We start from the raw sequence: 14132 nt of genomic DNA, 5'->3' as shown, positions 1-14132 counted from the left end.
GGTTGCACCACAGCTTTATATAAGGGCATGACAATCTTTGCAGTTTTATTATCAATTCCTTTCCTAATTATCCCCAGCATAGAGTTTGCCTTTTTCACAGCTGCCATACATTGAGTTGACTTCAAAAAATTAGTTCTCCCACTGGAGTAGCAATTTACTTTTAAGTAACCAAAATAATTTTATAAATTTATAATTTTACCAACAGTAACCAAATGTTTTGGAAAAATTGTTTATATTCTCCCATTGGAGTAATACATATAAACACAAGTTAGAACAATGTAATCTAAATATAAATATAACAGCTAGCCAGATTCTAGATAATTAACCAACTGGCCTTGTTAAACTTCACGGCTGTTAAAGGCAGGTCAGGGTTTTTCAAAGTACAATAATGGTTACAATCAGGGAGGACAACGCTCTGCAATTGGTTTATTCTTATGCCTCTCAAAATGTCACTTCCGGCATGATTTTGTACAGAATCTGTGGTCCTGTACAAAACAACTCCCCACATCTAACGAATCTACCCGAGGAAACACAAAAATGCAATACTCACCACAGGATTTTTAAAAAATTCATATTTTGCATAATTCTTCCTGAACAAAAATTTGCTTTCACTCCCCATCATGGATTCAACTTGGATAACCAGCTCATGATCTTCTAAGCACCGCTCTGTAAAGAAGAGACAAAATATTCTTTTTTAAACAAGCCATACTAATTTGCCCATCTAGGACAGTGATGGCGAACCTTTTCGAGACCGAGTGCCCAAATGGCAACCCAAGACCCACCTATTTATCGCAAAGTGCCAACACGGCAATTTAACCTGAATACTGAGGTTTTAGTTTAGAAAAAACGGATGGCTCCGAGGCGTGCACTACTCAGGAGTAAGCTTGGTGGTAGTCGGTGGCTTTGCTTTGAAGCAATCGTGCAACTCTTCCAACGGGTGAATCATGACCCTAGGAGGGTTTACTCAGAAGCAAGCCCCATTGCCAGCAACCGAGCTTACTCCCAGATTGCACTTTAGTTCTTTGCATGAAAATCAGTGGGGTTTAACAGCGCTTAACAGGGTTACCTACACTGCTTCCCCAAAACTAGGTCTTAGGTTTAATGCTAATAATCGAGCCCAGCGGCCCAGGCCAGCCTAGATGGGGGGGGGGGGTTTGACTCTGTTTGCGCGTGCCCACAGAGAGGGCTCTGAGTGCCACCTCTGGCACCCGTGCCATAGGTTCGCCACCACTGATCTAGGAGCTCCAAAACATTGAACTAGAGCAGTGATGGCGAACCTTTTCAAGACCGAGTGCCCAAATTGCAACCCAAAACCCACTTGTTTATCGCAAAGTGCCAACCCGGCAATTTAACCTGAATCCTGAGGTTTTAGTTTAGGAAAAAACTGTTGGCTCCAAGGCATGCGTTACTCGGGAGTAAGCTTGGTGGTAGTCGGTGGCTTTGCTTTGAAGCAATGGTGCAACTCTTCCAACAGGTGAATCACGACCCTAGGAGGGCTTAGAAGCAAGCCCCATTGCCAGCAACCAAGCTTACTCCCAGGTAAAGGATCGTGCCTTAGTTCTTTGCATGAAAATCAGTGGGGTTTAACAGAGCTTAACAGGGTTACCTGCACTGTTACCCCTGCCTGGTGGAACACTCTCCCCCCAGCTGTCTGGGCCCTGCGGGATCTTGGTGAATTCCGCAGGGCCTGTAAGACTGAGTTGTTCCACCGGGCCTTTGGAGTGTCCAGCCGCTGATTGAAGTGCCCCTTTTATTCCTCCGGCTCGGAGTTCCCTTTGCCATCTACGGGACCCACTTTTTCGTTCTGCTTCCCCCCTCTTTGGGAGTTTTTCAATTGGGGTTTATTGCGTGACGCCATCTTTGTTAATTTTACCGCCGTGTTTTAATTTTAATGGGGTTTTGTTTGTATGTGCTGTAAGAGGAAACTATGTTGTGCACTGCCCAGAGCCCTTCGGGGGTAGGGCGGTATACAAAACCAATAAACAAACAAACAAACAAGCAAACAAATAAATACACTCACACTTACAGAAGGAGAGAAAATGGCTACCAATGACCAGGCTCAACCCTTTTCTTTTAAATCACAGGTGTCAAACTCACGGCACTCCAGATATTAATGAACGACAATTCCCATCAGCCCTTGCCAGTATAGCCAATGCTCACATTGGGAGGGACTGATGGGAATTGTCGTTCGTGAACATCTGGAGGGCCGCGAGTTTGACCCCTGTTTTAAACGCTGTTTCACTTGAATCAGGGAATTGTATTTTCCTCATAAGTACTATTGTGCAACTCTTCCACCTGTGAACTCATTCGATAAAACCCAGCATCTCAAGCATTACAGTCCAGACCGCCAACTCCCTTATGAACCTGCCCGACAGCTACAGCCACCTTCAGAGGATGTGTGTTGGGTTCCTCTGCCGCCTGAGGTTAGGCAGCTGGCAACTCAGGAGAGGGCCAGGCCTTCTTGGTCTTAGCACCAAATGTCTGAAACGCCTTCCCAAGGAGATTTACCTGTCCCCACCTGTTGTCATCTTCTGTCAGCAGGTGAGAACTGTTTTGTTCTGTTCTGTTTGGCAGTCCCTCAACGATTCCTCCTTCCTGACCAATCAGTTAAATATTTTGTGTGCATTTAAACTCCGCTCTTTAATTCTGTTGTTAAACTGTTGTGTTGATGTGTTTGCTTTTAAAACTTTTAAGATGTGATTTTTATCATGTATGTTTTCAGTTGGTAGATACCTTGGTGACCCATAATTTCACACATTATGTAAAATAAACATATAATAATAATAATAAGAAGAACAACAACAACATCAACAACAACATCAACAACAACAATAATAATGTTGCTGTGCCAGTTGACAGCAGGGTAGAGGACAAAGAGCTGGAAAAGATCACAAAATACAAGGACCTACAAATTGAAGTTGAACGATTGTGGCAAAAAAGAACAACAGTAATCCCACTAGTAGTCGGTGCTCTAGGAAGAATCCCAAGAAATCTTGAAAAACATCTGGAAAGCCTAAACTTGGACAGAACATCAGTCCACATGCTGCAGAAAGCAGCACTTCTAGGAACTGCACATATTCTACGCAAATACCTCTAATATCCTAGGTCCTCGGGAAGGACTCAATATTCAGAGATGAATTCCAGACACTTGTGCTGTGTTGTTATTTTAATAATAATAATAATAATAATAATAATAATAATAATAATAATAATAACAACAACAACAACAACAACAACAACAACAATAATAATCCTTTATTTGGCATAACAATAATCATAACACAATAAAAAGCCTGAGAGAAAAGGTACACAAATACGAAGGTTTAAGATAGAATATAAATTATTGGTTGTGCATCACCTCCAGTAAAAATCGTGCTACCAATTCACAAGTTTCATTTTCAGAATTGTCCAGAAGGAAAGGGAGTCTACCTGATTCTCCCATTTCACTAGGTATCCTAGAAAGAATATTGGAATATTTTGATCTGATATTAGCAAATTTAGGGCAGCATTATGATTATTATGATTATATTTTGTTTACTAACACAGCTGCCAGTTCTCTAGCTGGTTGCTGGCCTTTCTTTACAATTCAACCGTCACCCAGAGGCCTAGGAGATTGTAATGTATTAGCGTAGTATTTGTGCAGGTCCCGGCAGGGTTACCGTCCGAATCTGACAGATGTTAATTCTGTTGATTTGAAGATGTTTCAAGTGCTGCGCTAGCGTTTTTGGAATGGCGCCCAGGGGGCCAATTACCACGTGGATGTCCTCGGCTGGTTCATTTTTATTTAGATTTTTAGCCTGCCATTTCCCGACCAACGTCAGGCTCATGATGGCTAACAGGTTTTTTTTTAAAAAAAATATATCTATCATCAATAGTTCATGTACAAGTTAAAATCACCACAGAATTAAAATATCCCTCGGCGCCCAATTTCCATTCAGGTGACCAATCAATGATAGAGAATAAACTTACCCATGTCCTCCTAGAGTGTCAAATAAATGCAGATGCGCGTCTCAGATTAATTCACCCTTTACTAGTGGCGAGGAAAATTTCTAACCCTACTGTTGCCATACGTTTTCTTCTTGGAGATTACAATGCTCATACAACACGTATGGTAGCTCTATACCTGACAACCATTTTAAAGTGCTAATTTATTCTCATTTTATTACTTTTAACTGTATTTTTTAAATATATACATATATTATACCAGTACACTAAACCAAATTGGTTTTTTATTATTTGGCACAGAATCAAATTTTTAAATATAAAATATGATACACAAAACAAACGTAGAACTTCTTATAAAAGATAGGTATCGTCTCCAATCTGTCTAATCTGCATGGTAGGATACCTATTGCTGTATCATTTTGCTTTTAACTTGCTAAACAGATCTATTTTTATTGCAATTTTATATTGGATTGTATTTTTGCACTGATGTGTAGGGGTATTTGTTGTCATTTGCTCTGGCTGTTTCTTTTAAAAAATGGAATCTGAAGTGATTTGAGCCCCTTGGGGTCAACCGTCAGGTTATGTGGTCTGTTTCCTTGCTGCTGAACCATACTTGAGACTGAAGAATGTGTCTGTGTAAATCTTGATCTATTTATGCCTATTAAAGGTTAATAAAGATAAAGATAAAGATAGAGAATAAAAGAAAAGAAGCAAACCAAAAAACCAGACCAACTAATACATTAGAATAAGTCAATAGAAACCAAGGTAAATAACGATACGGTTAAAAGGTAGATTTAATGATCGCTGCCTCAAACATGGGCCTGACAGGACACCTCAGCCTTGCAGGACCTGTGATTTTTGTCAGTAAGGAGGGGGCAGGACCCTTTCGGCCTTTGAGGGAGGACTCTTTGGGGCCTTTGAGGGAGGACCAGGGGTGGGATCCAGGAGGTTCTCACAGGTTCCCGAGAGTAGGTTACTAATTATTTGTGTGTGCTGAGAGGGGGTTACTAATTGGTGATTTTGCCACGTGGTTTTTGCCTTAGTTACGCCCCTCCTCTCAGTAGTAGTGCGCAGAACTTGAAGCAGTCTAGCAGGAGGTGCACCGGCGTGCGTGGCAGCCTGCGCCTGCGTGCATTCGTTTCCCGCCAAAGGACCGGCGCCACGCAGTGGCGTAACTAGGCAAACTGGAGCCCTGGGCAAAACCTGAGTTTGATGCCCCCCCCCCCCCGTGCGTGCCCAATGCAACGCGCACCCCCCCTTGTAGCTACACCCAGTGGCATATCTAGGCAAACTGGAGTTTGGCGCCCCCCATGGACAGCCACCCTCCCCCACTGTGACCAAGCAATGATTTTTGACACCAGGTTGTTTCAAAGTCACCATCACATTATAGAACATGCCCCAACTCACAAATCTGAGCACAGCAATAAGCCATGCCACACAGCAGAAATAATTTTTTGAAAACATTTTCAAAATGCTTTCAAAATGTTTATTACTGCTATGAAAACATTTTATGGTGTTGTATCCAGTACCCCCAATTGGGGGAAACAGCATCACTTTCAATGTTTCAAAGGAGAATCTGGGCTCCCTAGTTTAAACAAGTGATGCTGGAATCCACCCCCAAACAGCATCGTTTTCAATGGTGTTTAAACTAGGGAGCCCAGATTCTCCTTTTAAATCCACCTTAAAGGCAGATTGGAAGTGATGCTATTTTGGGGTTGATTCTCCCCCACCCTGAAACAGCATCACTTGCAATGTTTAAACTGGGGACCTCAGATTCTCCCTTTAAATCCATGTCAAAGGTGGAGGGATTTAAAAGGAAAATCTGGGGAAATTTGGGAGGTGCCTGCTGGCAGGGGTGCAATTGTTAAGCTAGCAGCACCAAACTTTCAGGGTATCTTTAGGAGACTCCCCTAATGATACCACCCAGGTTTGGTGAAGTTTGGTTCAGGGGGTCCAAAGTTATGGACCCTCAAAGGTGTAGCCCCCATCTTCTGTTAGCTCCCATTGGAAACAATGGATGATGGAGCACCCCCTTTGGGAGTCCATAGCTTTGGACCCCCTAGACCAAACTTCACAAAACCTGGGTGGTATCAGTAAAACATTCTCCTGATGATACCTCCCAGGTTTGGTGAAGTTTGGTTCAGGGGGTCCAAAGTTATCGACCCTCAAAGGTGTAGCCTCATTTCCTATTAGCTCCCATTGGAAATGATGGGGGATGGGGCACCCCCTTTGGGAGTCCATACCTTTGGACTCCCTGAACCAAACCTCACCAAACCTGGGTGATAGCATCAGGAGAGTCTCAAAAAACATCCCTGAAATTTTGGTGCTGCTAGCCTAAAAACTGCACCCTCTGCAGGCCATAAGTGGAAAAACACTGAAAATACAAAAAATCCCACAAACAAACCTGCGCCCCCCCCCACAGGGCTGCGCCCAGGGCAACTGCCCACTTTGCCCAATGGGAGGAACGCCTCTGGCACAACGGCTGCGTCCTTGCCACAGCCCCGCCCAGGAATGCCCCGCCCCCGGAATGCCCGCCCACGCCCCCACTGTGCCCCGCCCAGCCCCATTGGCGCTACGCCACAGTTTGAATCCCACCACCATGAGAACCTGTTACTAAAATTTTTGGATCCCACCACTGGGGAGGACTCTTTGGGGCCAGGGCCAGCCACAACCACCAGCAGCTTGATACCATGCAAGTTCCATGACATATCCAGGCTCAGCTGCTGGTTACTGTCTATGCAACAGGAGTCACCCCGTGAAAGCCAGGGTGGTCTAGCGGTTAGTGTTACAGGCTAGGATTTGGGAGATCTAGGATTGAATCCCCACTCTGCCACAGCAGCTCACAAGATAACCTTAGTCACTATACAACTGGATCTGGCCCATCCCACCGAGCAAAGCCATGCAGAGTTTCCCCAGAGGGAGGCTGCCAAGGCAGGGAAGGCAAAGATGCTGAAAACACGCCAGCTGGGTGACCTTGGGCTAGTCACAGCTCTTCTAAGCTCTCTCAGCCTCACCTACCTCACAGGGTGTTTGTTGTGAGGGGGGAAGGGCAAGGAGATTGTAAGCCCCTTTGAGTCTCCTGCAGGAAAGAAAGGGGGGATATAAATCCAAACTCTTCTTCTTCTTCTAACACAATATATGGGGATTGGCGGCAAGCAGTGGTCAATGTCCACTTTGGCAACCAGTGTACGATGCGGAGAGGATTTATGCATTTAGCGCAGTGGTGGCGAACCTATGGGACTCCATATGTCCATGGACTACAGTTCCCATCAGCCCCTGCCAGCAGGGCCTATCGGGACTTGTAGTCCATGAACATCTGGAGTGCCATAGGCTCGCCAAAACGAATTTAGGGGGTTTATTTCCTCACCATATTTCAGATAACATCCACAGATGGTCGTATGAAATCATACTGCATGAACACTGACGGCTTTGAAGCCTGAGATAGCTAGAGAAACTGACAATTACCTGCCGAGATGCAATTTGGCAGCAGTAGCGGCAGCAGGATTTCCAAGACTTCATTGTGGTAAAAAGAATAAACAAATGATTTCATCCAATTTAATGTTCCTATTTGAGCTCTGTGAGCCAGCCAAGACACACTTACCCTCATGCAAGTATTTTCCTTCTATTCCAGCTAATCAGTAAATGCTAAAGGAGTGTTCATTCCTACCATTTGTAAAATGGGCACCACAGCCCAGTCAAACTGAGCAGCGATCCAGGATTTTAGCCCGACTAAGCATGGTGACCGGAGCCATAAGAATATGAAAAGAGCCCTGATGGATCAGACCAGTGGTCCCTCTCGGCCAGGATCCTGACTGGATCCAGGATTCAGTGTCCAACCAGTTCCACTGGAGATCCATTGAGAGAGCGTAGTCAAATATTATTTGGAGGGTTACAGACAGCTGGAATCGTGGGTGCTGGATGGGTGTTGAAGATTTTTGCTACACCAAGATTCAAAAATTGAAATAATATCGGGGTGTTGTGTGGTTTCCGGGCTGTATGGCCGTGTTCTAGTAGCATTTTCTCCTGACGTTTCGCCTGCATCAGTGACTGGCATCTGTGGCTGGCATCCTCTGAAGATGCCAGCCACAGATGCAGGCGAAACGTCAGGAGAAAATGCTACTAGAACACGGCCATACAGCCCGGAAACCACACAACACCCCAGTTATTCCTGCTGTGAAAGCCTTCAACAATACATGGACATAACATTGCTACTGGTGATTGACTTTATTTATCACATTGTTTTACTTCATTTGCTCCCTGCCTGCCCTGACCTTGATGGCCCAGGTTAGAACAATTTAATCAAATACTGGAAGCTAAGCTGGGTCAGGGCTGGTTACTACTGAGAGGGGAGACCACCAAAGGAAGTCTAGGCAAAGGCAAATCACCTCTGAACATCTCTTGCCCCGAAAACTCTACGGTGTTAGAATAAGTCAACTGTGACGATGGAATTTTCTACTACAAGCCCTGCCTTTCTCCCTAATGGGAGTTCCAGGATTTTTATATTATTCTTTTCTCTTTCATTTTATCTCCACAGCAGCCCTATGAGGTAGGTCCGAGTCTGTAACCAGTCCATGGCCATATAGTGAGGCTCCATGACAGAATGGGGACTCCAGCTATTGTCTCCAAGATCCTAGTGTGAAACTCCAATCATTACACCATACTGGCACTTATTTGTAGGAATTCTGGGATGAAAAGAAAGATCATAGGAGTAGAAAGCATATGGAACACAGTAAAAACATAAGCCCCCTGGATCAGACCAGAGTCCATCTAGTCCAGCTCTCTGCTACTCGCAGTGGCCCACCAGGTGCCTTTGGGAGCTCACATGCAGGAGGTGAAAGCAATGGCCTTCTGCTGCTGCTGCTCCCGAGCACCTGGTCTGTTAAGGCATTTGCAATCTGAGATCAAAGAGGATCAAGATTGGTAGCCATACATCGACTTCTCCTCCATAAATCTGTCCAAGCCCCTTTTAAAGCTATCCAGGTTAGTGGCCATCACCACCTCCTGTGGCAGCATATTCCAAACACCAAACACCAATCACACCAATCACACAGTAACTCTAACACAGTAACTCTAACCCCATATGTCCCTACATGACCTCTGCGTTCGGCAGAGGCCAATCTACTGGTGGTCCCTGGCCCCTCGATGATGCGGCTGGCCTCCACCTGGGCCAGGGCCTTTACAGCCTTGGCCCCTGCCTGGTGGAACACTCTGTCTCCAGCTGTCCAGGCCCTGCGGGATCTCGGTGAGTTCTGCAGGGCCTGTAAGACTGAGTTGTGCGCCCCCTTCTTGTTCTTCTTTTCATCTTTGGTCCCTAAACATCTATGGGGGCCCCTTGGAATGGTTTTTACGAGGGTTTTAATGTTGGACGCCGCTAATTTTGTATCGCTGTATTTTAATGGGGTTTTAATTTATGGTAAATGGAGCCTATATTATTTATATTTGTAATTGCCTAAGTGCTCCACTTGTCTTTTTGTTATTATGTTGTGCACCACCCAGAGCCCTTTGGGGGAGGGGCAGTATATAAAATTAATAATAAAAACAAACAAACAAATAAAATACAGACTTTTAGACAGCTGCCTGGTACAATAGGAAGACTGTGCAATGTAGGGGGGGTTTCGTGATTAATCCAACAGTAACAAGCATTTGACCTGAGGATATTTCATGCAATGTATAGCCAAGTTGAAACTGAGCAGCCACACACCACTAGCACTTTAAGACGACTACTTTTTACAATATATACACATTCTTAAATATACACTGAACACAGAGAGCACCTTCACACATTACTTGCCAATTGCAACAAGTGGATAATAATCTCATTTAATCTTATTTAAATGTCACTTCCGTCAAAACCATTATTGTCTGAATTGGGAAACGTAGGACTTGGATAAAATAGCATTTGTATTGCTCCAGATGCCTATCAGCGAGACTTGCTTTTCTGTAAAGCCGTACCCACCATGTTCTTTTCCGTTCCTGCTCTGTATAGCCGTGGTGGCGAACCTTTGGCACTCCAGATGTTATGGACTACAATTCCCATCAGCCCCTTGGCCATGCTGGCAGGGGCTGATGGGAATTGTAGTCCATAACATCTGGAGTGCCAAAGGTTCGCCACCACTGGTGTATAGTATGGCAGTGGAAGAAGAAGAGGAGTCGGATTTATATCCCCCCTTTCTCTCCTGCAGGAGGCTCTGACAAACTCCTTTCCCTTCCCCCCTCACAACAAACACCCTGTGAGGTGGGTGGGGCTGAGAGAGCTCAGAAGCAGGGGTGTAGCTAGGGTAAATGGAGCCCGGGGCAAAATCTGAGTTTTGCGCCCCCCCTCCCCCCATTTGGGCAGCATTCCTCCCCCACCATGACCAAACAACATTTTTTGCACCAGGTCATCTCAAAGTCACCATCGCATTATAGAACATGGCCCAACACACAAATCTGAACACACCCAGGGCTCCCTAGTTTAAACAACACTGAAAGTGATGCTATTTTTTGAAGACGGGGAATCCACCCTGAAACAGCATCACTGTTAATGTTGTTTAAACTACAGAGCCCAGATTCTCCTTTTAAATCCACCTTAAGGGGATACTCTGGGCTCCCTAGTTTAAACAACATTGAAAGTGATGCTGTTTCAGGGTAGATTCCCCACCTCAAACAGCATCATTTTCAATGTTGGTTATTGTGGGTTTTCTGGGCTGTGTGGCCGTGGTCTGGTGTATCTTGTTCCTAATGTTTCACCTGCATCTGTGGCTGGTATTTTCAGAGGTGTATCACAGAGAGAAGTCTATTATACACTGTGTCCAGCCTTCTCTTATAACAGACTTCTCTCTGTGATACACCTCTGAAGATGCCAGCCACAGATTCAGGCGAAACGTTAGGAACAAGATCTGTCAGACCACGGCTACACAGCCTGTAAAACTCACAACTACCAGTTGAATCTGGTTTTTGAAAGCCTTCAACAATACTTTCAATGTTTTTTTAATCTAGGGAGCCCAGATTCTCCCTTTAAATCCACTCCAAAGGAGGTGGATTTAAAGAGAGAACCTGGGGAAAATTTGAGGGTGCCTGTCAGGGGAGCAATGTTTAAGCTAACAGTACCAAACTTTTAGGCTATCTTCAGAAGACTCTTCTGATTAAACCACCCAGGTTTAGTGAAGTTTGGTTCAGGAAGCCCAAAGTTATGGACCCTCAAAAGGGTAGCCCCATCTACCATTAGCTCCCATTGGAATGGGGGATGGAGCACCCCTTTTGGGGGTCCATAACTTTGGACCCCCTGAACCAACCTTCACCAAACCTGGGTGGTATCAGCAGGAGACTATCCTTATGGTACCACCAAGGTTTAGTGAAGTTTGATTCAGGGGATCCAAAGTTATGGACCCTCAAAATGGTAGCCCCATTTACTATTAGCTCCCATTGGAAACAATGGAGTATGGGGTCACCCTTTTTGGGGGTCCATAGCTTTGGACCCACTGAACCAAACTGCACCAAACTTGGCTGGTATCATCAGGAGAGTCACCTGACAATAGTCTGAAATTTTGGTGCTGCTAGCCTAAAAGCTGTGCCCCCTGCAGGCCAAAAATGGGAAAAACCCTGGAAAATAGAAAAAGCCACTAACGAACCTGCAATTTTTCCGCCCACCACAAGGTGGCGCCCGGGGCGCTTGTCCCCGGATGACCCCATGGTAGCTACGCCTCTGCTCAGAAGAACTGTGACTAGCCCAAGGTCACCCAGCTGGCGTGTGTGGGAGTGCACAAGCTAATCTATTCCCCAGATAAGCCTCCACAGCTCAGGTGGCAGAGCAGGGAATCAAACCCAGTTCCTCCAGATTAGAGTATACCTGCTGTTAACCACTACGCCACCGCTGCTCCTATTATACAGAAGCTACTAGAAAGGGAGGCTAGTGGTTAGTGGCTAGTCTCATTTCTCCAAGGCAGGGAACAGAAGGTAATGCCAGGGGAGACAATGTTGTTGCAGTAATCTATAGGGCAGTGGTGGCGAACCTTTGGCACTCCAGATGTTATGGACTACAATTCCCATCAGCCCCTTCCATTGGGGGGGGGGGGGGGTGGGGAACGGGGGCTTGGGGGGTGGGGGGGGGGGGGGGTGGGGGGGGGGGGGGGTGGGGGGGGGGGGGGGTGGGGGGGGGGGGGGGTGGGGGGGGGGGGGGGTGGGGGGGGGGGGGGGTGGGGGGGGGGGGGGGTGGGGGGGGGGGGGGGTGGGGGGGGGGGGGGGTGGGGGGGGGGGGGGGTGGGGGGGGGGGGGGGTGGGGGGGGGGGGGGGTGGGGGGGGGGGGGGGTGGGGGGGGGGGGGGGTGGGGGGGGGGGGGGGTGGGGGGGGGGGGGGGTGGGGGGGGGGGGGGGTGGGGGGGGGGGGGGGTGGGGGGGGGGGGGGGTGGGGGGGGGGGGGGGTGGGGGGGGGGGGGGGTGGGGGGGGGGGGGGGTGGGGGGGGGGGGGGGTGGGGGGGGGGGGGGGTGGGGGGGGGGGGGGGTGGGGGGGGGGGGGGGTGGGGGGGGGGGGGGGTGGGGGGGGGGGGGGGTGGGGGGGGGGGGGGGTGGGGGGGGGGGGGGGTGGGGGGGGGGGGGGGTGGGGGGGGGGGGGGGTGGGGGGGGGGGGGGGTGGGGGGGGGGGGGGGTGGGGGGGGGGGGGGGTGGGGGGGGGGGGGGGTGGGGGGGGGGGGGGGTGGGGGGGGGGGGGGGTGGGGGGGGGGGGGGGTGGGGGGGGGGGGGGGTGGGGGGGGGGGGGGGTGGGGGGGGGGGGGGGTGGGGGGGGGGGGGGGTGGGGGGGGGGGGGGGTGGGGGGGGGGGGGGGTGGGGGGGGGGGGGGGTGGGGGGGGGGGGGGGTGGGGGGGGGGGGGGGTGGGGGGGGGGGGGGGTGGGGGGGGGGGGGGGTGGGGGGGGGGGGGGGTGGGGGGGGGGGGGGGTGGGGGGGGGGGGGGGTGGGGGGGGGGGGGGGTGGGGGGGGGGGGGGGTGGGGGGGGGGGGGGGTGGGGGGGGGGGGGGGTGGGGGGGGGGGGGGGTGGGGGGGGGGGGGGGTGGGGGGGGGGGGGGGTGGGGGGGGGGGGGGGTGGGGGGGGGGGGGGGTGGGGGGGGGGGGGGGTGGGGGGGGGGGGGGGTGGGGGGGGGGGGGGGTGGGGGGGGGGGGGGGTGGGGGGGGGGGGGGGTGGGGGGGGGGGGGGGTGGGGGGGGGGGGGGGTGGGGGGGGGGGGGGGTGGGGGGGGGGGGGGGTGGGGGGGGGGGGGGGTGGGGGGGGGGGGGGGTGGGGGGGGGGGGGGGTGGGGGGGGGGGGGGGTGGGGGGGGGGGGGGGTGGGGGGGGGGGGGGGTGGGGGGGGGGGGGGGTGGGGGGGGGGGGGGGTGGGGGGGGGGGGGGGTGGGGGGGGGGGGGGGTGGGGGGGGGGGGGGGTGGGGGGGGGGGGGGGTGGGGGGGGGGGGGGGTGGGGGGGGGGGGGGGTGGGGGGGGGGGGGGGTGGGGGGGGGGGGGGGTGGGGGGGGGGGGGGGTGGGGGGGGGGGGGGGTGGGGGGGGGGGGGGGTGGGGGGGGGGGGGGGTGGGGGGGGGGGGGGGTGGGGGGGGGGGGGGGTGGGGGGGGGGGGGGGTGGGGGGGGGGGGGGGTGGGGGGGGGGGGGGGTGGGGGGGGGGGGGGGTGGGGGGGGGGGGGGGTGGGGGGGGGGGGGGGTGGGGGGGGGGGGGGGTGGGGGGGGGGGGGGGTGGGGGGGGGGGGGGGTGGGGGGGGGGGGGGGTGGGGGGGGGGGGGGGTGGGGGGGGGGGGGGGTGGGGGGGGGGGGGGGTGGGGGGGGGGGGGGGTGGGGGGGGGGGGGGGTGGGGGGGGGGGGGGGTGGGGGGGGGGGGGGGTGGGGGGGGGGGGGGGTGGGGGGGGGGGGGGGTGGGGGGGGGGGGGGGTGGGGGGGGGGGGGGGTGGGGGGGGGGGGGGGTGGGGGGGGGGGGGGGTGGGGGGGGGGGGGGGTGGGGGGGGGGGGGGGTGGGGGGGGGGGGGGGTGGGGGGGGGGGGGGGTGGGGGGGGGGGGGGGTGGGGGGGGGGGGGGGTGGGGGGGGGGGGGGGTGGGGGGGGGGGGGGGTGGGGGGGGGGGGGGGTGGGGGGGGGGGGGGGTGGGGGGGGGGGGGGGTGGGGGGGGGGGGGGGTGGGGGGGGGGGGGGGTGGGGGGGGGGGGGGGTGGGGGGGGGGGGGGGTGGGGGGGGGGG

At 52.5% G+C, this 14132-nt stretch overlaps 1 protein-coding gene across 1 annotated transcript in view; it reads right to left on the bottom strand.

The window, feature by feature from the left end:
- Positions 1-580: 580 nt before the first annotated feature.
- GRB10 (growth factor receptor bound protein 10) overlaps positions 581-14132 on the bottom strand; it is a 164785-nt gene continuing 151233 nt past the window's right edge. Inside the window, exon 6 of the mRNA XM_048511356.1 lies at positions 581-666. Within this exon, the coding sequence (XP_048367313.1) occupies positions 655-666 (12 nt within the window). The 3' untranslated portion in view covers positions 581-654. The remainder of the gene's footprint in view (positions 667-14132) is intronic.

This window comes from Sphaerodactylus townsendi, linkage group LG11, assembly GCF_021028975.2.
Source record: "Sphaerodactylus townsendi isolate TG3544 linkage group LG11, MPM_Stown_v2.3, whole genome shotgun sequence".
Lineage (NCBI taxonomy): Eukaryota > Metazoa > Chordata > Lepidosauria > Squamata > Sphaerodactylidae > Sphaerodactylus > Sphaerodactylus townsendi.
Note: the sequence above shows the minus strand (reverse complement) of the source record. Positions and strands in the feature narration are given on the sequence as shown.